This window comes from Eschrichtius robustus, chromosome 3, assembly GCF_028021215.1.
Source record: "Eschrichtius robustus isolate mEscRob2 chromosome 3, mEscRob2.pri, whole genome shotgun sequence".
NCBI lineage: Eukaryota > Metazoa > Chordata > Mammalia > Artiodactyla > Eschrichtiidae > Eschrichtius > Eschrichtius robustus.
In genome coordinates this window covers 53971533-53993831 of record NC_090826.1, presented here as the reverse complement: position 1 = coordinate 53993831, position 22299 = coordinate 53971533, and the positions used below count along the sequence as shown (strand labels likewise).

General features: G+C 37.8%; 1 protein-coding gene across 4 annotated transcripts in view; it reads right to left on the bottom strand.

Moving 5' to 3' along the window:
• Positions 1 to 22299, bottom strand: part of ATG4C (autophagy related 4C cysteine peptidase) — a 94643-nt gene that overhangs the window by 54796 nt on the left and 17548 nt on the right. For 2 of the 4 annotated variants that reach the window (XM_068540020.1, XM_068540019.1), the window contains 2 exons: positions 11313 to 11451; positions 5128 to 5211 (listed from right to left, as the gene is read on the bottom strand). In XM_068540020.1, coding sequence (XP_068396121.1) covers positions 5128 to 5211; positions 11313 to 11388 — 160 coding nt within the window. In that variant the 5' untranslated portion in view covers positions 11389 to 11451. The remainder of the gene's footprint in view (positions 1 to 5127; positions 5212 to 11312; positions 11452 to 22299) is intronic. The other 2 variants (XM_068540023.1, XM_068540021.1) reach the window with 1 other exon arrangement.

Sequence of the window (22299 nt, the reverse complement as noted above, 5' to 3'; positions counted from 1 at the left end):
AGGAAGATGGACAGAACGAACATGGGTCCTTGATGATGTCACAGAGGCACTGATTAACCAACCTAGAGCCATCCCTACGTCAGGACTTCCGCTTGTGAATGATAATAAATACCCTTACTGCTTTTAAGCTATTTTGAAATGGACTTTCTGCTTATTTGATCCAATCACATCCTTTCTAATTTGGTCTCTGTTTATAAAAACCTGTACTTCTGTTTTATCATGACTATCATAATCAAATTAATAATTTTGTAATTATTTGTTTAATGTCTCTCATCTACTGGACTGTAAGCTCCTTGAGTGTAAGTACTGTGCCTGCAATACTTTCAGCAGTAACCCCAGTGCCTGGCACATAACAGGCTCTTAATAAATACTTTTGGAATGAATGAATAACCTTATCCATCTAATCCACTAGTAGCGCATACTTGTTTTCAATATTTTTTGTTATTTCAACAAAGCTACAATAAACATCCTTGTACAAGTGTTCTACACATATACAGAGAACTTCTCTGGGGTAAATACTTAAAGGTAGAATTGCTAGATCCTAAGTTGTATGTATTATCAATTTTTCTAAGTACTTTCAAATTCACGAAGAGGTTGTACCAAGTTGCCTCCCATCAGCAGTGTTTGAGTTCCTATTTCTTCACAACCTTGCTAAAATTTGATATCATGAAGCTTTCAAATTTTTGCAAATTTGATAACTAAGAAACAGTATCTCATTTTAATTTGCACTCCCTTTATTACTGTGGTGAACATTTTCTTATGTTTGGCCACTCAAGTTTCTACTTTAAAAGCACCTGTTCATTTCCTTGGCTCATTTTTTTTGAATTGTCCATGTTTTTCATATTATTTTGTAGACATCCTTTGTCTAAGATATAGATGAAGAGATAACAGATGGACAGATAGATCTTCAATGTACACACACACACACACACACACACACACACACATACATATACCAATACAGAGAGAGAGAAAAAGAGAATGAGAGCGCGTATACAAATATCTTCTCTCTCTGTCTTGCTTCTAAACTTTGTTTATGGTGTCTTTCGTGATGCAGATTTTTAAATTTTTATTTGGTCAAATACATCAATATTTTCCTATACAGGCTGTGTTTTTATGTTTTATAAAAGCAGTTCTCTACCCCGATATCATAACCAATAAATCTTTAAAAGAATACGCTTTGGGGAATTCCCTGGTGGCGCAGTGGTTAAGAATCCGCCTGCTAATGTAGGGGACACAGGTTCAATCCCTGGTCTGGGAAGTTCCCACATGCCGCGGAGCAACGAAGTCCATGTGCCACAACTACTGAGCCTGTGCTCTAGAGCCCGCAAGCCACAATGGCGTGCCACAACTACTGAAACCCGCGTGCCCTAGAGCTCACGCGCCACAACTACTGAGCCCACACACTGCAACTACTGAAGCCCGTGTGCGATAGGGTCTGCATGCCGCAACTACTGAGCCCGCATGCTGCAACTACTGAAGCCCGTGCGCCTAGAGCCCGTGCTCCACAAGAGAAGCCACCACAATGAGAAGCCCACACGCCGCAACAAAGAGTAGCCCCCGCTCGCCACAACTCAAGAAACCCCACGCATCGCAACGAAGACCCAATGCAGCCAAATAAATAAATAAATAGAATACACTTTGGCTTTCGTGCATAACAAAGAGCCACACTCGGTAAATGCAGGTTAGCTGCTGTTAATTTTACCGCTTTTACTTTTCTATCCTACCACTCCAGTGAAACTGATCTCTCAAAAGTCATCAGCAATTTCTCACTGACAAATCCTACAGCCTCTACTCAGGTTTTTTCCTGCTTTAACCTCTTTCGAGCATTAGGCACTTTGTCCCAACTTTTCTCCTGAAAATCTCTTTCCTTCAGTCTCTATGATAAAATACTGTCATGGGTTTTGTCCTATATATTGCCTACTCCTTCTCAATTTCATTCACTGATTCTTCTTCATCAGTAGATCCTTAGAGATGAATATTCTCCACCTATACTTTCCATCAATGTGACCTTATTCATTAGCCTCAAATGCTACCTCTTTGAAAATAACTAACCAATCAATTCTAAACCACCTACTTCATTCAGACTGTTTACTTCTGAATGGCCTACTTCAAACACTACATGTCCCCGCAAAATCCACACTTCCTCTAGTATATCACATTTGGTTACTAACACTACCTATAATCCAAGATAGTAGTCTTTAAGTATTCTTTATCTTCTCTCTCTCATGACCTCAAATCCAATCATTTGTCAGATGCTATCAAGTCTACCTTAAAATATCTCAAGTCAATCCTCTCCATTTCCACTGCCCTATATCAGAGTCATCGTATCTTGCCTGATAACTGACTTCCAATGGTTCTTCTACATTGCTATCAGTTATTTTTCTAAAGCATGTATTTAGTTATGATTATCATATGCTCCTTCTGGGCAAGATCAATGTCCTAGCTAGCATGTTCTCATTACATGATCACTGAAAATAATTAAATGAAATCTGGTATTTTGTTGTTCAAAAACCTAGGATAGCTTCCCTGGTGGCGCAGTGGTTGAGAATCTGCCTGCCAATGCAGGGGACACGGGTTCGGGCCCTGGTCTGGGAAGATCCCACATGCCGCGGAGCAACCGGGCCCGTGAGCCACAACTACTGAGTCTGCGCGTCTGGAGCCTGTGCTCCACAACAAGAGAGGCCGCGATAGTTGAGAGGCCCGCGCACCGCGATGAAGAGTGGCCCCCACTGGCCGCAACTAGAGAAAGCCCTCGCACAGAAACGAAGACCCAGCACAGCCATAAATAAATAAATAAACAAATAAATTTAAAAAATTAAAAAATTTAAAAAATTTTAAAACCTAGGATAATAATAACCATTGTAGCTAAGAAGCTGTGTACACCACCCCCTATCTCTCTGATAACTTAGAAAACTTGCTTGAACCAAAAATTCTGTGACATGTAGAAGTTCAAAGCTAGCCCCGCAGATTTCTGTTAATTCTACACAGCTTAAACTCTCTTGGTTCCTCCCCTCCCGCTTCTAACTCCTACAATGATATGAGTTGTCTTTTTCATTCCAGATGCCAAGTCCATCCCCTTTCCAAAAGAACTTTTCCTACATCAAGCGTTTCATAAACTTACCTGACTTTGCTGAAGACCAGAGCACGTCAACAAGGAAACCTCTCGGTGGACATGCAGAATCCAACCACCCTTCTGGCTCGCTCTCCTTTCTCCTTCCCGAGCCCCATACCCTTGTCTTTCTTTCCCTGTATCCCTAATCCTAGTCCAAAACAAAACAGTCTTCTATTTGTCCCATTTGTATCCCCTATATCAGTTAACTTTTCATCTCGAGTTGAGGACCCCCAAGAATCCACTTACTGCTCAAAGTATTTCTTCCAAAAAATATATAACGCTATCCTTAAAAACAATTCTAATAACTTTTTCTCACATTCCTTTTGTCATGAATAATAATATCATTTAGAATGCTTACATGTACAAGAGATATCGCTAAATGCCTACGAAACAGGTATCATTAATACTTAGGGAAATCACATAACTTGCCAAAAATAACAACTAATCAGCAAAAAGAGCCAAAATTCAAACCCACATTAGGTCTCACCCTAAAGCCCGTACTCTCCTCTGCCTGTAAACAAGTGACCGAACTCCTTAGCACAGCATTCAAGATGCTCCTCCATAATGTGATCCTTTTCATAATTCTCTCCCACCATAGTTACACTTGACACTTCTGTTTCCTAAATATACTGTCTAACATCTCAGTGCTATTGCCTTCATCATGCCATTCTATTTACCTAAAATGCATGCCTTCTTTATCCACCAACTTCCTACTCATCTTTCAAGAATACTGTGAGGACTCAATGAGTTAATACATGTAAATTACTTAAAAATCCTGTCTGGCGTACTATAAATACTCAATAAATGTCAGCTGTTCCTATTACAAACCATTTAGGCTTTAGACAACTGCTGATGTGACCAAAACAGATCAATCAAAAAAACGAATGAAAGCCTTGATAATCACATACTGTCACATACATTCTTCCCCTCTCCTCTCTCTCTCTCTCTCTCTCTCTCTCACACACACACACACACACACACACACACAAAACACACACACTCATACATACAAAATACCAGGCAAAGACATATAGTACAAAGAATGCCAGTATTAAAATGAAACATAGTCTTGGTTTAAAATTCAGCCCTGTCATCTAATACCTGTGTGATTTTGGACAAATTATTTAACTTCTCTAAACTCCGGCTTTCAAACGTATAGCATAGGGACACTTAAATCTACCTTGTAGGCTTGTTGTGAGAATTAAAGACATTTCCCAAAGAGTTTAGCATGATGCTTGACACATAATAGGCACTCAATAGGGGACATAAATTATTAAAAGAAAATATAGGATAATTACAGAAAGGATGAGGATATATGAAAATTCAGAAACATCAAATACAGTAAATAATTTCAGAAATTGGGGCATCCTTAAGAATTGGAAAACTTACCATTTTTTACGTTAACTAACGTGATACTTTTAATTATTATCATATATTTTAAAATTATCATCAGAGAACTTGATAAAGAATATTAAGATATTGACTCAAATAATATTTACTTAGCACTCATACGGTAAGTCCAAAATGATGAGGGATATAACAAATGGTGTATGACGGTATGAACTTTATTTTCAAGGAATTCACAAGAAACCCAAACCATATGGCAGTAGTTTATGTGTTACATAAAATACAGGTTTTTAAAAGATAAATGCCAAAACATAGGCATAAAAAGTAGAATGGCAGTTGCCAGGGGCTGAAGGGAAGGGAGGAATGAGGAGTTATTGTGTAATGGGTACAGAATTTCAGTGTTACAAGATGAAGAGTTCCACAGATGAATGGTGATGATGGTAGCACAACATTATGAATGTATTTAATACCACTGAACCGTACACTTAAAAATGACTAAGATGGTAAATTTTGATATGTGTATTTTACCACAATAAAAATAACTGGAAGTAAAAAACAAAAAGAAATATGTCAAAAGTAGGTTAATCTGGAAATAAAATAATGAAAACAATTACACAATGAATTTCTACAAAGATTTTTAAATGGATCACAAATTTAGCACTTACCTTCATATTTAAAATGGTAACACTTTCCAAGCAATAATACAGGGGAATTTCTACTAAAATATGTCTTTGTTTTCAACACCCAACCTAAATGAGAAAAAGAGAAAAACAGTTTTGCAATTAAAGGATTTCAGACTAAAAGTTCAGCAGCATTTTCTTGTATTTAACTTCAAATCACCAATTCTCAATTATGGATGTGCACTTTTTACAAGTGTAGCAAAAGTATTTTGACAATGAACTGAAAATACAGACTACTTATGCTACTTTCAAATAAAGCAAAGTATTTTAACCACATTCTGCCCACTTAAAGAACATGGCAGAGAAAAAAATCTGTTTTAATTTATTTTCAAACAGGTCACAATGTTCTTATGGTATAAAACTTAAAAGGTACAAATTCTACTCCAGTTTCCCTGACACCAACCTCTTTTCCCAAAGGCAACAAATGTTACCAATTTCTTATATTTTCTTCCATTTTAGATATTTTTAAAGGTTTAAAGTATTTGAGTATTCCAGTGAAGTAATTTAGGGAAAAGATCACACAGTACACTAATGCTTATGATAAAAGTGGATCTCTGAAGTTTCCTAGGGAAATCTGTTTTTACCCCATCATTTCAGCCAAATGAGGATTTCTGAAAGTGATGTATAAAGCTTTCAGACATTTTCATCTCAATTTTCCACCTCCCAATCCCCAATCCTCAACTCTTAGTTGCAAACTCTAATTCTTCCAATTTTCTTCCTACTAAACTGTCTGTATCTAAAAGGAACTCTCCTTTTGGTTTTTTATGTTGCCATTAATAGTTCTCAATTTCCTGAGAAAAGCACTTGCCCATTACATTCCTGAATATTCCTAAGTGTATGAAATTCCTGAGTGCTAATGGCAGACTTAAAAGCAGCTCCTAAAATGCAAGAACATATAAATAAAAAGAATCTGAAATTGGGAGTTAAGAGACTTAGGTCTAGTCTTAAGCAGACCAACATTTATATTTAACAGAGTTGTTACAAAATTTTAAATGAGCGATTTTTATGAAAGTGCTCCCTTAAGTACTATAATACAAATAAGCATAAAGAACAAGTATATTAAAATATGTATTTATAATAAAAATCATGCAAGTATCTGAGTTTGGTAGTGAAAAAGAAAGAATGGAGGGACTTCCCCGGTACTGCAGTGGTTAAGAATCTGCCTGCCAATGCAGGGGACATGAGTTTGATCCCTGGTCCAGGAAGATCCCACATGCTGTGAAGCAACTAAGCACGTGCACCACAGCTACTGAGCCTGTGCTCCAGAGCCCGCGCGCCACAACTACTGAAGCCCGCGCACCCTAGAGCCTGCGTGCCGCAACTACTGAGCCCACGTGCCGCAACTACTGAAGCCTGCATGCTCTAGGGCTCGCGTGCCACAACTACTGAGCCTGCATGCTGCAACTACTGAAGCCTAGAGCCCGTGCTCCGCACCAAGAGAAGCCACTGCAAGTGAGAAGCCCAAGCACCGCAATGAAGACCCAACGCAGCCAAAAAAAAAAGAAAGAAAGAATGGAAAGTCAAATACAGTAATCAGGCTTTGGATTACTGCAATACTCCCCCAAAATGGCTTATCTGTAATCAGTTTTTCCCCACTCTAGCATATGCCACATATCCCTGCCAAATTAATCTCCCTGTGGCTCAGCTTTGATTAGGTAACTCGTCTGCTCAAAAACCATCCTCAATGATTCATTACCTAACAGATTTATAATGAACTTCTCTGTGATACTAAAGACTTTCCACAATATGATACAAATCACCTTTACAGTCATCTTTTCCACTACTTCTCATCTATACTCAAAGTGGGCTTTAATATTTGGTTCATACTATTCCATAACAAAAATATCCTCCCCAATATCAGCCCATTTAAATCCATTTAAATCTTCTTCTTCTGACTCAAACACGCACTTCTAAGACATCTTTTCCTGTTCCCACCTATCTCTCATTCTCTTCTTTGAACTCCAATGGGAAAATAGTATTTACTGACCATCTATTTTATACTAGGAACTAAGCTAGGTGCTTTATAGACATTGTTTCATAGGAGTATTATTAGCACCATACTAGAATGATTCTAATCCCCAAAATGATAACAATCCCCTCTCCCCAAAAGGCAGTACTTCCAAAGCAAATCCTAAGAACTTCATAAAAACAACCTCAAAAACTAACAAACAAAAAACCTTTACGGAGGAACTTCTCTCTTTCTCCCTATGCTTTACCCTCTACCTGTATACCCTCTTACCAGTCACCAGCCCTTCCAAAAGAAAAGAAAGGTGAACCTGACAAGTCAGAGCCTGAGGCTTTGCAACGATCTACATTTTACACGAGCAATGAGTTATAGTGCACACACCAGGCAGAAGTTGTCTCTTAATGGCTAGGCCTGGAATTGACATAGCTTCATTTCTAACTCATTCTATTGCTTGATATGAGACACAAGCCAGCCCAGATTCATATGAGAAAAGAGACAACACAAAATGTGATTCACTGAGGACTGTCTTTGGAGACTAGCTACCATAAACAAAATGTTACCAAAAAACCGATAGCCCATTAAGTCAGCAATTTGAAAATCACAAGTCAGGCTTTAAAAGATGCAAACAAGCCAAAGAGCACAGAAATAGTAGAGATGATAATGATTTTCTGGAGGAACAGAAACACCCAGAAGGATGATTTACTTCGTAATATTTTAAAAAGGAAATCAAGTTTACATACCTCATAAAGTCATGTAAATATGGGGGGGGAAGCAAAAATGAAACACTTTTTCAAGAAAGTAAGGTCCAGTTCTTTTAAATTTTAAGTGCTATGCCATTTCTAGTTCCATCTTTATATAATAATATTGACATTGATAAAAAATAATCCTAAATTATGTTCAGTGTATTCAGAGAACAGCAAGAATAGGGAGCAAGGGAGGCTGGGTTTGAATACAAGTTTCAAGACTTACCTAGATATACGACCTTGAATATGTCACCTAATCTCAGTTTTCTAATTTGCACAAAAAGAATACCTTAGAAACATATTAGGTTTAAATCTCAGAAAGATATCTAACTCAGAAAGATATGAAATTTAAATGAGAAGGTACATAAACTACAACATACTAGTGGGTGCTCAATCGATTTTAATCCTTCTTAAACCATCCATACTACACAAACTCTAAACAATGAAAATACATTCAACATTTTAGAATAATTTTCACCAATAAAAATAAAACTAAAATTCTACTCTATAACTTAAAACTATCTAGAACATGTAGTTACCCTGAACAATCTGTTCTTCGGAGATTAGGGATTACCATAATCTTATGATGCCCACTTAAATATCTAGATAGGGAAAGCTACACATATGTAAATAATAGGTTAAATAACAATTCCTAGGTCACTGCTGAAATGTGTTGAGTACCTGTATGACAATGTTCAGACCTTATAAATGAAATCTTCATCACATAACCTATCCATCAGATTAAATGGTTGAAAAAGAACATAAGCCTCTGTTTGCAGATGACATGATTTACACACAGAAAATCCTAAAGAATCCACAAAAAATTATTAGAATAAAAGAGATTATCGAGTTTACAAGATACAAGATCAAATCATAAAAATCAACTGTATTTCTATATACTAGCAATGAAGAGTCTAAATGAAATGAAGAAAATTCATTTTAAAATAGCATTGAAAAGAATAAAATACTTAGGAATAACTTTAACAAAAGAAGTGCCAAGACTTGCACACAGAAAACTACAAAACATCATTGAAATTAAAGACCTAAATAAATGGAAAGACATCCCATGCCCATGGATTGGAAGACTTAATATGGCAATATTCTGTTAATATGCCAATACTCTGAAAATTGATCTACAGATTCACTAAAATCTATATAAAAATCCCAGCTGGATTTCTTGCAGAAATTGATAAGAGGATCAAAAATTCATATGGAAAATGCATGGAATCCAGAACAGTCAAAACAATCTTGGAAAAGAAGAACAAAGTTGGAGGAATCATACTTTCCAATTTCAAATTTTACAAAAAGCTAAAGTAATCAAGAGAATGTTCTACTGGCATAAGAACAAACATACAGATTAATGGAATAGAATTGAGAGTCCAGAAATAAATCTTTACATCTATGGTCAACTGATTTTAGGTAAGTGTGGCAAGACCAGTCAATGGAAAAAGAATATTCTTTTAAACAAATGATGCTGGGACCAGATAGCCACATACAAAGAATAAAGTGGAACCTCTACCTCACATCATATGCAAAAATTAACTAGAAATGGATCAAAGACCTAAATATAAGAGCTAAAAAGATAAAAACTCTTTAAAGAATAGGTGCAAATCTTCATGACCTTGATTTAAGCAACAGTTTCTTAAATACAACATCAAAAGCACAAGCAACAAAAGGAAAAAAAATAGGTAAATTGGACCTCATCAAAAAGTAAAAGTTTTATGCTTCAATGGACACTATGAAGAAAGTGAAAAGACAATCCAAGAATGGGAGAAAATATTTGCAAATCATATATTTGCTGAGGGATTTTTATCTAGAATATATAAAGAACTCTTACAACTCAATAATAAAAAGACAACCCAATTTTAAAACACGCAAAAGATTTGAATGGACATTTCTTGAAAGAATATATACAAATTGCCAATAAATACATAAAAAGAGGATTAACTTCATATGTTCATCAGGGAAATACAATCAAACTCACAGTGAGATACTTCACACTCACTAGAATGGGTCTAATTAAAAAGATAGACATTAACAAGTATTGCTGAGGATGTGGAGAAATTCAAACCCTCAAACATTTCTGGTAGGAATGTATAATGGTGCAAACAGTTTGGAAAACAGTTTGGTAGTTCCTTAAAAAGTTAAACTTAGGGTAAACACATGATCCAGCAATTCTACTCCTAGGTATATACCCAAGAGAACTGAAAACATATGTTTACACAAAAACTCGTATACAATATTCATAGCAGCATTATTCATATAGCCAAAAAGTGGAAACAACCCAAACATCTATCAACTAATGAGTGGGTAAAGAAAATGTGATATATCCATACAATGAAATATTATTCAGCCGTATAAGAGAATGAAATATTGATATATACATGCTACAACATGAATTAACTTTCAAAACGTTATGTCAAGTGAAAGGAGTCAAAAACGAAAGGCCACAAGTTATACGATACCATTTATATGAAATGTCCAGAATAGGCAAATCCAGAGAGGCAAAAAGTAGACTGGTGGATGCCAGGGATTGGAGAGAGGTGGGGAGGAATAGGGAGTAGTTGCTAATGGGTACAAGGTAGCTTTTGGGGGTGATGAAAATGTTCTGGAATTAGATAGTGATGATGGTTGTACATTCCTGTGAGTGTACTAAAAACCACTGAATCATACACTTTAAAAAGGTGAATTTTAGTAGTATATGATTTAAATCTCAATTTTCAAAAAATTAATGTCTATAATCTTCAAAATACAATGTCAAGTTATTATCAAGTTTTAACTGTCTAAATAGCTAGCTGGCCATGACTTCCAGTGAACCAGGAGCCAACAGCCAATTGTGTTTCACCTGAATTTGCGCTGTCAAGGGGTTTTACTAAATTTTATCATTCCTATCTTATGGATATTAACTTCTTCCAGTTGAAACTGGTTCTGCTGAGTATTTCGCCATCGTTGAAGGATTTTTCATCTCCAATTTGTTTCTAGTCTTTAAGTGGGCTTCAAAACCACCATATGATCCCTATTGGATTTGTATGCAAACCAAGAGTAACTAAGTTAAAAATAAGAATCTGATTGTGTTCCTAGAAGAAAGTCGTATGTATCAGCAATGTGAACTTTAAATGGTCTGCTTTGTGTGTTCAGCAGTCTATTTTGCTTGCTTCCTGGTTCATACATGAGGGTGCCTGATGCTGAGTCTGAAAACCTGAGGTATTATCATCACCTGAATAAATTCTATCTTCTTTGGAATTTTCTTTTTTAAAGGACCACATGATATGCCTGAGTTTCTAAGCAATGTTTACGATGGTCTCTGGCTCTCTCTTCAGGTAGTATTCTTATCTACATTCCTTACAGAAATATTTCATTCAAAGAGAATCTCAGCAATTGTCAGTGACTTAATAAGGGAGATAATACATGTCTTCAAATATTTCTTTGGATTTATACAGTTTTCAAATCTTCATACTTACTATATTTCATATTGTTCCAAGCAGATATAAATTTAGTTTTTAGCTTGTCAGCTTCATCTGTTCCTGTGGCCTCCATAGTCAGATTCTAAAGAAAAAGCCATCACTTGATTGCATTCTTCTGTAAGTTTAGACTTCTGTTCTGACATAAAGAAGTTAAAGAAAAATAAGTAATGAGTACATATTATATGGTGCACTATCTGCTAAAGTTACTTAAGTGATTAAATACAACTTGAACTGGAAATGAGCAAATCAATTTTTCATTTTACAGAATAGAATACAATATACTCTAAAAATATTTTAATTACAAAATATATTTTATTGTTGTATATTTTATGTACAATAAAAATTATCACACAAAACCAAACAATAAACTCCCCCAGACACTCACAATTAAGAACAATAACCTAGTAACACAAGTCAGTCTTGGTGAGATTACTCAAGACTTGTTTCATTTGTAATCAGAGAGGGTGATTTGAAATCGTATAAGAAATGGCGACTATCTTCAGAATGGAGGCCTCCACTTATATTGATTGTCACTAGTTTCATATAAAGCCTAGTTGTTTTTTTTAATTAAGGCATTTCCTATATTTCCAATACATCCTTGCTTCCTACTGCAGCATTTTTTTAAAAGTCGAATGGCTTAAATTTACAAGACAATGTTTTCTTACTTTAAAATAAGAATAAATGTAGCTTGTAAGTATTTAACTTACTTGAGAGAAAACTGATATACGTGATACGTAATCTGAAAGAGGAACAAATTATAACTGAAAATGTTTGAGCTTATTTGAAATAATTCACAGACAGTTTTCTTTTCAAGTAAAGAATGCCACACAGAACATTATCCTTTCAGGGTTATAAATATCAACTCAAAGGTATCGATACATTTGTTTCTCTGACAATAGGCATTCCGTTTTATAATATGTATTAGAAGCTACTAATTATACATTATAACTGTGACAGAAGAAAGCACAGTCCACCGGAAGAATTTAAAAAGCCAACGCGACTAAGCACAGAATCCAAAAAAGTGGCATGAGATGTGGCTATTGGGTTAGACAGTGGCCGAAGCACACAGGGCCTTGTAGACCATGTTAAGGGTTTTGTTCTTTATCCAAAGAGCAACTGGTTCCAAACAGGAATATCAGAATCAGATTCTGTGGGTTTGTTTGGTTTTTTTTTGACTCCAACACAGAGAACAGATTGAAAAGGGACAAGAGTAAAGGGTGAGAGTTTACTACTACTGTATAGGATGAGGAGAGAGATGGTAGCTTGGACTAGAGCAGTGGAGGTGGACAGAAATGGACATATGAAGAAATGTCAAGAATTCATTAGGTCTCAGCGATAAAATGGATGTGAAAGGTGAGAAAGAGGAATATGTCAAAGATACACCCAGGTTTCTGGCTTGTGAAATTAAATAGTTGGTGCCAATCACTTAAATAGGGAACATTAAATTAGGGGGACTTCCCTGGTGGCTCAGTGGTTAAGAATCCGCCTGCCAAAGCAGGGGATACGGTTCGATCCCTGGTCCAGGAAGATCCCACGTGCCGCGGAGCAACTAAGCCCATGCGCCACAACTACTGAGCCAGCACTCTAGACCCCACAAGCCACAACTACTGAGCCCATGTGCCACAACTACTGAAGCCCACGCACCTAGAGCCTGTGCTCCACTACAAGAGAAGCCACGGCAATGAGAAGCCTGCACACTGCAACGAACAGTAGCCCCCGCTCACCGCAACTAGAGAAAGCCCGCGTGCAGCAAAGAAGACCCAACACAGCCAAAACTAAATAAAATTTTTTTTAATTATTTTTAAAAATAGGGAACATTAGGAGAAGGGCAGGTTAGAGGGAGAAGATCATGAATTGGATTTATGTGGAGTTTGAGATGGCTCTGAGATATAGTAGGGAATCATTCATTTTTATTTAATCACTCGATAAATTATTGCCAGGCACTGTTCTAGGTAGTGCAGATATAGCTTAGGGCAAAGGGAGTAAAATACTTGCTTTCATGACGCTTACATTCTAGACATTCTAGAGAGGCCAACAAGGCAGTTGGATATATAGCTCTGGAGCTCAAAGGTGAGGTTTGGGTGAGAGCTATTAATTTGAGAATTGCTGATGTACAAATGAAGAGTTAAGAGCTATAAACATGTTTCTCAAGGATTCTGCCTCGTCCATGATGGTACCCCAGCCTTGAGGATGATATTCAAAGCCCTTCATGAAATTACATCTGCCCACTTACTCAGCTTTCTCTCTTGCCACTCCCTCACACGCACTATATACTAAAGCCATTTTTAATATTAATATTAAAGCTTCCTAAACTTGACATGCTAATACCTCCATGCCTTTGCATGTGCTCTTCCCTCCACCTACAATGCCTTCCTGCTCACCCTCATTTTTTGACTGTCTTATTATCATGAGTCCCTACGACCCAGCTTAAGTTTCTCCTCCTCTGGTAAGATTAGTAAGATTTTTACCCTCCTCCCAACCTCAAACTAAGACAGAAGCCCCTCTTCTTAGCTCCTTAGGAGCCTATGTCTTCCTCTATCACAGCACTCATCACACTGTATTGTAATAACTTGCTTCTTACCTGCCTCTTACACCAGACAGTAAACTTTTCAAACGTCCTTAAATTCTGCCTGGCACACAATTGTTTCTCAAAATGTTTATTAAATGAACCAGTGAACTGAAAAATTATGAAACGTAAGCAGTAGTCTTACCTGCTGTAATTAGAATTCTTTAACTGACAACTAGAATAAAGAAAAAAATTTCCTCCACAAAAGTGCATTATTTAACAAAATTTGGAAAAGCAAGAAGGAGAAAAGTTTATAAAATGTGTGATTATATATAGTGCATCCACATGATGGGTTATATATCCATTAAAAATGCTTACAAAGAGTCTGTGAAAATGGGGAAACACTATGCAAAATCTAAAACTTTATGTATCACACAATACTGCCTGGGGGCTGAGGGGGAGGTGAAGGAGTAAAAAAAAGTATACCAAATTGCTGACAATAGTTTCCCTGACAAATTGCGTATGGCTATTTTTTTTTATCACTATCGCTCACCTTTTCCAAATCTTATACAAAAAACACAGGTAATTTTTAGAATTTAAAAAGTTTATTTTTAGGGACTTCCCTGGTGGTCCAGTAGTTAAGACTCCGAGCTCCCAATGCAGGGGGCCCTGGTTCTATCCCTGGTCAGGGAACTAGATCCCGCATGCCACAACTAAGAGCCCACATGATGCAACTAAAGATCCCACATGCCACAAATAAAAAGATCCTGAATGCCGCAACGAAGATCCCATGTGCCACAACTAAGATGCGGCGCAGCCAAATGAATAAATGTTAAAAAATATATATAAAGTTTATTTTTAAAAAGCCACCAACCATGAATCTTCTAAATACAAAATATTTAAAATAAGAGAATGTAAGGAACTTCCATACTGTTCTCCATTGTGGCTGCACCCATTTACATTCCCACCAACAGCATAGGAGGGTCCATTCTTCTCCACACCCTCTCCAGCGTTCATTGTTTGTAGACTTTTGGACAATGGTCATTCTGACCAGTGCGAGGTGATACCTCATTGTAGTTTTGATTTGCATTTCTCTAATAATTAGCAATGTCTAACATCTTTTCATGTGCCTTTTGGCTATCTGTATGTCTTCTTTACAGAAATATCTATTTAGGTTTTCTGCCCATTTTTTGATCGGGTTATTTGTTTTTTTTATATTGAGCTGTGTGAGCTATTTGTATATTTTAGAGATTAATCCCTCGTCGGTCACATCATTTGCAAATATTTTCTCCCAATCTGTAGGTTGTTTTTCATTTTGTTTATGGTTTCCTTTGCCGTGCAAATACTTTGATTTAATTAGGTCCCATTTGTTTCCTTTTGTTTTTATCTCCATTACTCTAGGAGACAAAGCCAAAAAGATATTGCTGTGATTTATGTCAAAAAGTGTTCTGCCAATGTTTTTTGGGGGGTTTTTGTTTTTTTTTATTTTTTGGCTGCATTGGGTCTTTGTTGCTGCACATGGGCTTTCTCTAGTTGGGCAAGTGGGGGCTACTCTTCCTTGTGGTGTGCGGGCTTCTCATCGTAGTGGCTTCTCTTGTTGCAGAACACGGGCTCTAGGCACACGGGTTTCAGTAGTTGCAGCACGCAGGCCCTAGAGCGCGCAGACTTCAGTAGTTGTGGCATGCGGGCTCAGTAGTTGTGCCTCATGGGCTCTAGAGCGCAGGCTCAGTAGTTGTGGCACACAGGTTTAGCTGCTCCACGGCATGTGGGATCTTCCCAGACCTGGAAAGATCAAACCTGTGTTCCCTGCATTGGCAGGCAGATTCTCTTAACCGCTGCGCCACCAGGCAAGTCCCTCTGCCTATGTTTTCCTCTAGGAGTTTTATAGCATCCGGTCTTACATTTAGGTCTTTAATCCATTTTGAGTTTATTTTTGTGTGTGGTGTTAGCGAGTGTTCTAATTTCATTCTTTTACATGTAGCTGTCCAGTTTTCCCAGCACCACTTACTGAAGAGACTGGAGGTTCTTTAAAAAACCAAAAATAGAACTACCATATGATTCTGCAATACCACTCCTGGGCATATACAGGGACAAAACTAATTCAAAAGATCCATTCACCCTAATGTTCACTGCAGCACTATTTACAATAGCCAAGACATGGAAGCAACCTAAATGTCCATCGATAGATAAATGGATAAAGAAGATGTGATACATATATACAATGGAATATTACTCAGCCATAAAAAAGAATGAAATAATGCCATTTGCAGCAACATAGATGGACCTAGAGATTATCATATGAAGTAAAGCAAGCCAAAGACAAACATCATATGAGATCGCTTATATGTGCAATTTAAACAAAAATGATACAAATGAACTTACATAAAGAACAGAAACAGACCCACAGACAAAGAAAACAACCTTATGGTTACCAAAGAGGAAAGGGGCGGGGGAGGGATAAATTAGGAATTTGGGATTAACATATACACACCACTCTATTAAAAATAGATAACCAACAAGGACCTACTATATAGCACAGAGAACTATACTCAATATTTTGTAATAACCTATAAGGGAAAAGAATCTGAAAAAAATAGACCTATGTATGTATGTATAACTGAATCACTTTGCTGTAAACTTGAAATAACACAACATTGTAAATCAACTATACTTCAATAAAAATGAATAAATTAAAAAATAAAAATAAAATAAGAGAATGTACATGCATGTATTTTCTTTCTAAGTTAGAAAGAAAGTAGGCCACAGGGAGGACCTTGATTCAAAGAGTTCCCAATACCAGCTACCAGGAACACTCTGGACAGTCCTTAGCAACAGTGTGAAAGTCAACATGACTTTCAAGTGTGCTGGGGGAAAATCAAGACAAAATGAGACATTTTCTATGAGGAAAGTCTGTATATTAGATAAAGACTCCTAAATAAATAAATAAATAAATAACCAAGGTAAGATGCTGTGACAGATACAGAAATTAATGAGACAAATATACTAACCTCAAGGAACTTAGAGTGGAATAAATTGTTAAATTATTCTTTTACTGTTATTTTTACTTCAAACTCCTGCTACTTATAGACTATTTACTCAGAGTAATTTTACCCCAAACTTGAAACATTTGAAATGTTTTTGGAACATCTCAACTATTTTATAAGAATGCATTTATTGCCATTGTTTAATATAGAGTACATGGAAAGAATAAAATTATTATCATAAGGTCAAATTAACTAAGCTGTTATTAGTTTAACAATTCAGTATAGTTACTTTCCATATAACTAAAATTGAATTCCAATCTTCTATAAAGACAGAAACCCACTTTATTTCCATAACAAAAATTTAAATGGCTGTTTCTAAAAATCCTAACTTTTTAGAGCAGAGATGATTTTGAAAGGTGATCCCTCGAACCATATTAGAAAGTACTATAAACTAAAACACTTTAAAAAGGAACCAAAAATTCCTAATGAGGAAAGCATTTTCCTTACTGCATATTAAAACACATTATAAAACTACAGTAATTAAGTTTAGTAATACTTAAATTTATTGATCTTATTAGCAAAGGATGACACTGAGTAAAACATAACAGGGAGTAGAGAAATAAATCCAAATATATTTGAGAATTTAGTGACTGATACAAGAGATATTTCATATCAGTGAGAAAAGATAGCTGATTTAGTAAATAGTACTGGAATAATAAACTAGCCAGTTTAAAAATAAAGCTACCTCACACATTATAAATTCTAGACCAATCACAGAATTAAATGAAAATGCAAACACATGGCATGTTTGCACATACTACAGGGAAGTACTGATTTAAATGTTTTTAACAGTCTTGTAGAAAAGACCTTTCTAAGCATGGTATGCAATACTAGAAATCAGAAAAGAAAATGTAATCACATAAAAAAGAAAACTTCTGCCAGGAAGAAGAAAAAGAAAGCATTAACAAGGTTGACTTGCAATTCATAAATTAAGAAAAAAATCCAATTCATATTGTATAGACAAAGCATTAATGTCCATAATATACAAAGAGCTCTTAAAAATCAATCAGAAAAAAAAAACTAAATGGAAAAAAAAACAAGCATTCTGAAAGAAAAGGACCAATAAACATATGAAAATATTTTCAACCTTACTAGATCAAAGTAATGCACATTAAAGAAATTTAATATTTTTTTCATATTCACAAGAGATATTAGCAAGCCTGAGGTAACAAGCATTTTACAAAATTATTTCTCAGATAACAAACTCCTTGAGGGCAGAGAATGTGTCTTGTTCACTACTATATCCTCACACCTAGCACACAGGAGTGCTAGCAGACACAAATATCTGTTGATGATACATATCATGACCTATATTTATCACCATAAAGAGATATCCAGTAAAAAGTTTTTAAAAAAAGATATCCAGAGAGCATCAAAATATGTGAGGCAAAACTGTAAGAAGAAATAGACTAATCCACTGTTATAATTGGAGACTTTAACACCTCTCTATCAGAAATGAACACATTCAGCAGGCAGAAAATCAGTAAAGACATAACTGAGCTCAAAAGCAGCATCAATCAACAGCTACAGACTACCCCTCCAAGGGGCCTCTGTAGGGGGGAAAAAAAAAAACAGCTACAGACTAGACAGCTACAGACTACTTCACCTAACAACAGCAGATTACACATTCTTCTCAGGTTCATACAGAATATTCACCAAAATAGACCACATTCTGGGCCATAAAACACCCCTTAACAAATTTAAAAGGATCAAAATCATACAGTGTTTGCTCTTACCATGGTGGAGTTGAACTGGAAATCAAAAATGAAAAGATAGCCTAAAAATCCCAAAATACTTGGAGCTTAAACAACATACCTCTCATGGGTCAAAGAAGAAATCTCAAATCTCATGGGTCAAAGAAGGGAAATTGAAAAGTATTTTGAATTAAATGAAAATGAAAAAGTAGTATCTAAATTTGTGGGATGCAACAAATGCATGGCTACAGGGAATTTTATAGCACTGAATGCATATATTAGAAAAGAAAGATAAAATTAATAACATAAGCTTCCACCTTAGAAAACCAGAAAAATAAGAGCAAATTAAATCTAAAGTAAGCAGAAAAAAGGAAATAATAAAAATTAGGGCAGAAAAAAAAATAATCAATAGAGATTGAATGAAACCAATCAATGAAACCAAAAGGGGCTTCTTTGAAAAGATCAATAAAACCTATAAGCCTCTAGCCAGGCTAACTAAGAAAAAAGAGAGAAAACACAAATTACTAATACCAGAAATAAAGAGAAGGCATCAGCACAGCTCCAACGGAAATTAAAATAATAATAAGAAATATTATGAACAACTCTATGCTCACAAATTTGATAACCCAGATGAAATGGACCAAATCCTTGAAAGATAGTCTGCCAAAAGTCACAGAAGAAAACACAGACAATCTGAATAGGGCTATATCTATTTTTAAAAGTGAATCAATAATTCATAACCTTTAAAACACAAAGCATCAAGCCCAGATGGCGTCACTGAGTTCTACCATACATTTAAGAAAGAAGTTATGTCCATTCTCTACAATTTCTTCCAGAAGATAGAAGCAGAGGGAATACTTCCAAACTCATTCTATGAAGTCAGCATTACCCTAATACCAAAACCAAAGACATTACAAGAAAAGAAAACTACTGACCAGTATTTCTCATGAACATAGCTGCAAAATCCTCAACTAAATATTAGGAAATCAAATTCAGCAATGCATAGGAGATGCATCTGGGTGGCCTCTTTAGTGGAGTAGGAAGACCCTGAGCTCACCTCCTCCCACAGGCATACCAAAATTACAAATATTTACAGAGCAACTATTGATTATAGACCGGAAGACCAACAGAAAAGATCTTCTACAACTAAAGGTATAAAGAAGTAAACATACAAGATGGATAGGAGGGGCAGAGACTTAGTATAGTAAAGACCCATTCCCCAGGGCTTCCCTGGTGGCGCAGTGGTTGAGAATCTGCCTGCCGCCAATGCAGGGGACACGGGTTCGAGCCCTGGTCTGGGAAGATCCCACATGCCGCGGAGCAACTAGGCCCGTGAGCCGCAACTACTGAGCCTGCGCGTCTGGAGCCTGTGCTCCGCAACAAGAGAGGCCGCGATAGTGAGAGGCCCGTGCACCGCGATGAAGAGTGGCCCCTGCTTGCCACAACTAGAGAAAGCCCTCGCACAGAAACGAAGACCCAACACAGCCAAAAATAAATTAATTAATTAATTTAAAAAAAAAACAACCCATTCCCCAAGGTGGCTGACCCAGGAACAAAATGATAATTACATTTGTAGAGGTTTCTCCCCAAGGAGAAAGGGGGTCCAAGCCCCACACTGGGGTCCCAAGCCCCCCAAAAGATTTGGCTTGGAAAGCCAGTGCGGCTTACTTTCGGGAGAGGAAGAGGACTGGGCAAAATAGAGACTCCACTCTTAAAGGACGCACTCAAAACCTCACACTCTCTGGGACCCAGAACAAAAGCAGTAATTTGAAAGGAGTCTGGGTCAGACCTACCTGCTGATCTTGGCAGAGAGGCAGGAGGCAACTGGAGCTCATCCTGGGGACATACACACTGGCGGCCGCCATTTTGGGGAGCTTGTTCTACCGCAAGGACCCCGGTGCTGTCAAGTACCATTTTGGACTCCTCTCTCTCGCTTATTATCTCTGGAACCAAGCCCTTCCCACCAACATGTCACCACCTGTAATGGGGTTCCTAAGGCCATGCAACTAGTCAGGCAGAGACACAGCCTCACACACCAGCAGGCCAGCTACCTTAAGACGCCCCCCTCCCCCAAGCCCACAACTGCCACAGGACCCGCGCTGTACAGAAGAGGGCCCAGGACCTGGTCCCACATACCAGTGCACCAGCACTAGCCTCGGAACCGCCAGGCCTTGCAGCCAGAGAACCCAGGGCCTGGCCCCACCCACTAGTGGGCAGTCACCAGCCACAGAACTCCCTGGGCCCAGGCCTTACCCATGAGTGTGCCAACACCTCAACTCCAGGACCCCCAGGGCCCTACAACCAAAGACCCTGGGACCCAGCTTCACCCACCAATTAGCAGGCACTAGCCCCAGGACCACCTGGGCCTCACCCCGCCCCCCACACCAACAGGCTGCTACCAGCTCTGTAATCCCCAGGCTCTACAGCCAGAGATTCCAGGATTCAGCTCTACCAACCAGTGGGCTGGCACTAGCCCCAGGACCTCAGACACTAGTGGGTGGGCACCAGCACCAGAATCCCATGGGCTACGGACCCACCCATCAGAGGGCAGACACCAGACCCAGGACCACCACAGCCCCACAGCCTGTCATGTCAGGACACAGCCCACCAACCAGCAGAAAAGCACCACCCACAGGACACACTGGGTCCTGGCCCTGCCACCCAGCAAGCCAACACCAGCTCTAGGATACCCTGGGCCCCTCAGCCAGCCTCCCCAGGATCTAGCCCAACACACGAGTGGGTAAAAAATCAGCTTTGGGACACCCCAGACCCTGCAGCCAGCCATGCCAGAAAATGGACCTGACCACCAGCAGGCTGACAATAGATCCAGGACCCCCCAGCCCCACACCAGAACCCAGTTCCCACCCACCAGTGGGACAGCCCTAGCCCCAGGACCCTCTGGGGCTCTGCAGTCAGGTGCCTCATGACCCAGCCCCACCAACCAGCAGCCAACAGCCTCTGCACAAGACAGGGCCTGACAAAGAAATAGACTGGGGACCAGTCATGCCTACCAGACCAACCACAGTAGCCAGCTCACCACAATAGAAGAACCCATGCAGCCCACAGAGCGGGCACCCTTAGACGATATAGCTCCGGTAACTACAAGGGAGTGCACTGCTGGGACGCATAGGATGTCTCCTACACAAGGTCACTTCTCCAAGGCTGGAAACATAACCAACCTAACAAATACATAAAAATAAAAATAGCAAATTAGGCAAAATGAGAAAACAGAAAAATATTTTGCAAATAAAGTAACAAGATAAAATTTAGAAGAACTAAAGGAAGCAGAGATAAGCAATCTAACCAATAAAGTGGTCAAGGTAATGATCATAAAGATGTTCAAAGAACTCAGAAGAAGATTGGATGAACAGAGAGAGAAGTTAGAAGTTTGTAACAAAGAGTTAGAAAATACAAAGAAGAATGAACAGAGGTAAATACAGTAACTGAAATAAAAAATACAACACAAGAAATCAACAGAAGACTGCATGATATAAGCAATGGATCAGTGAGCTGGAAGACAAAGTAGTGAAAATCACTAAACCTGGATGGAAAAAGAAAAAGTAATAAAAAGAAACAAAGACAGTTTAAGAGACCTCTGCACAATGACTCACATTCACATTACAGGGGTCCCAGAAGAAGAAGAGACAGAAAAAAAGCAGAGAATGTATGAAAGACATAATAGTTGAAAACTTGCCTAAACTGGGAAATGAAATAGACACAGACGTCCAGGTCCAGGAAGC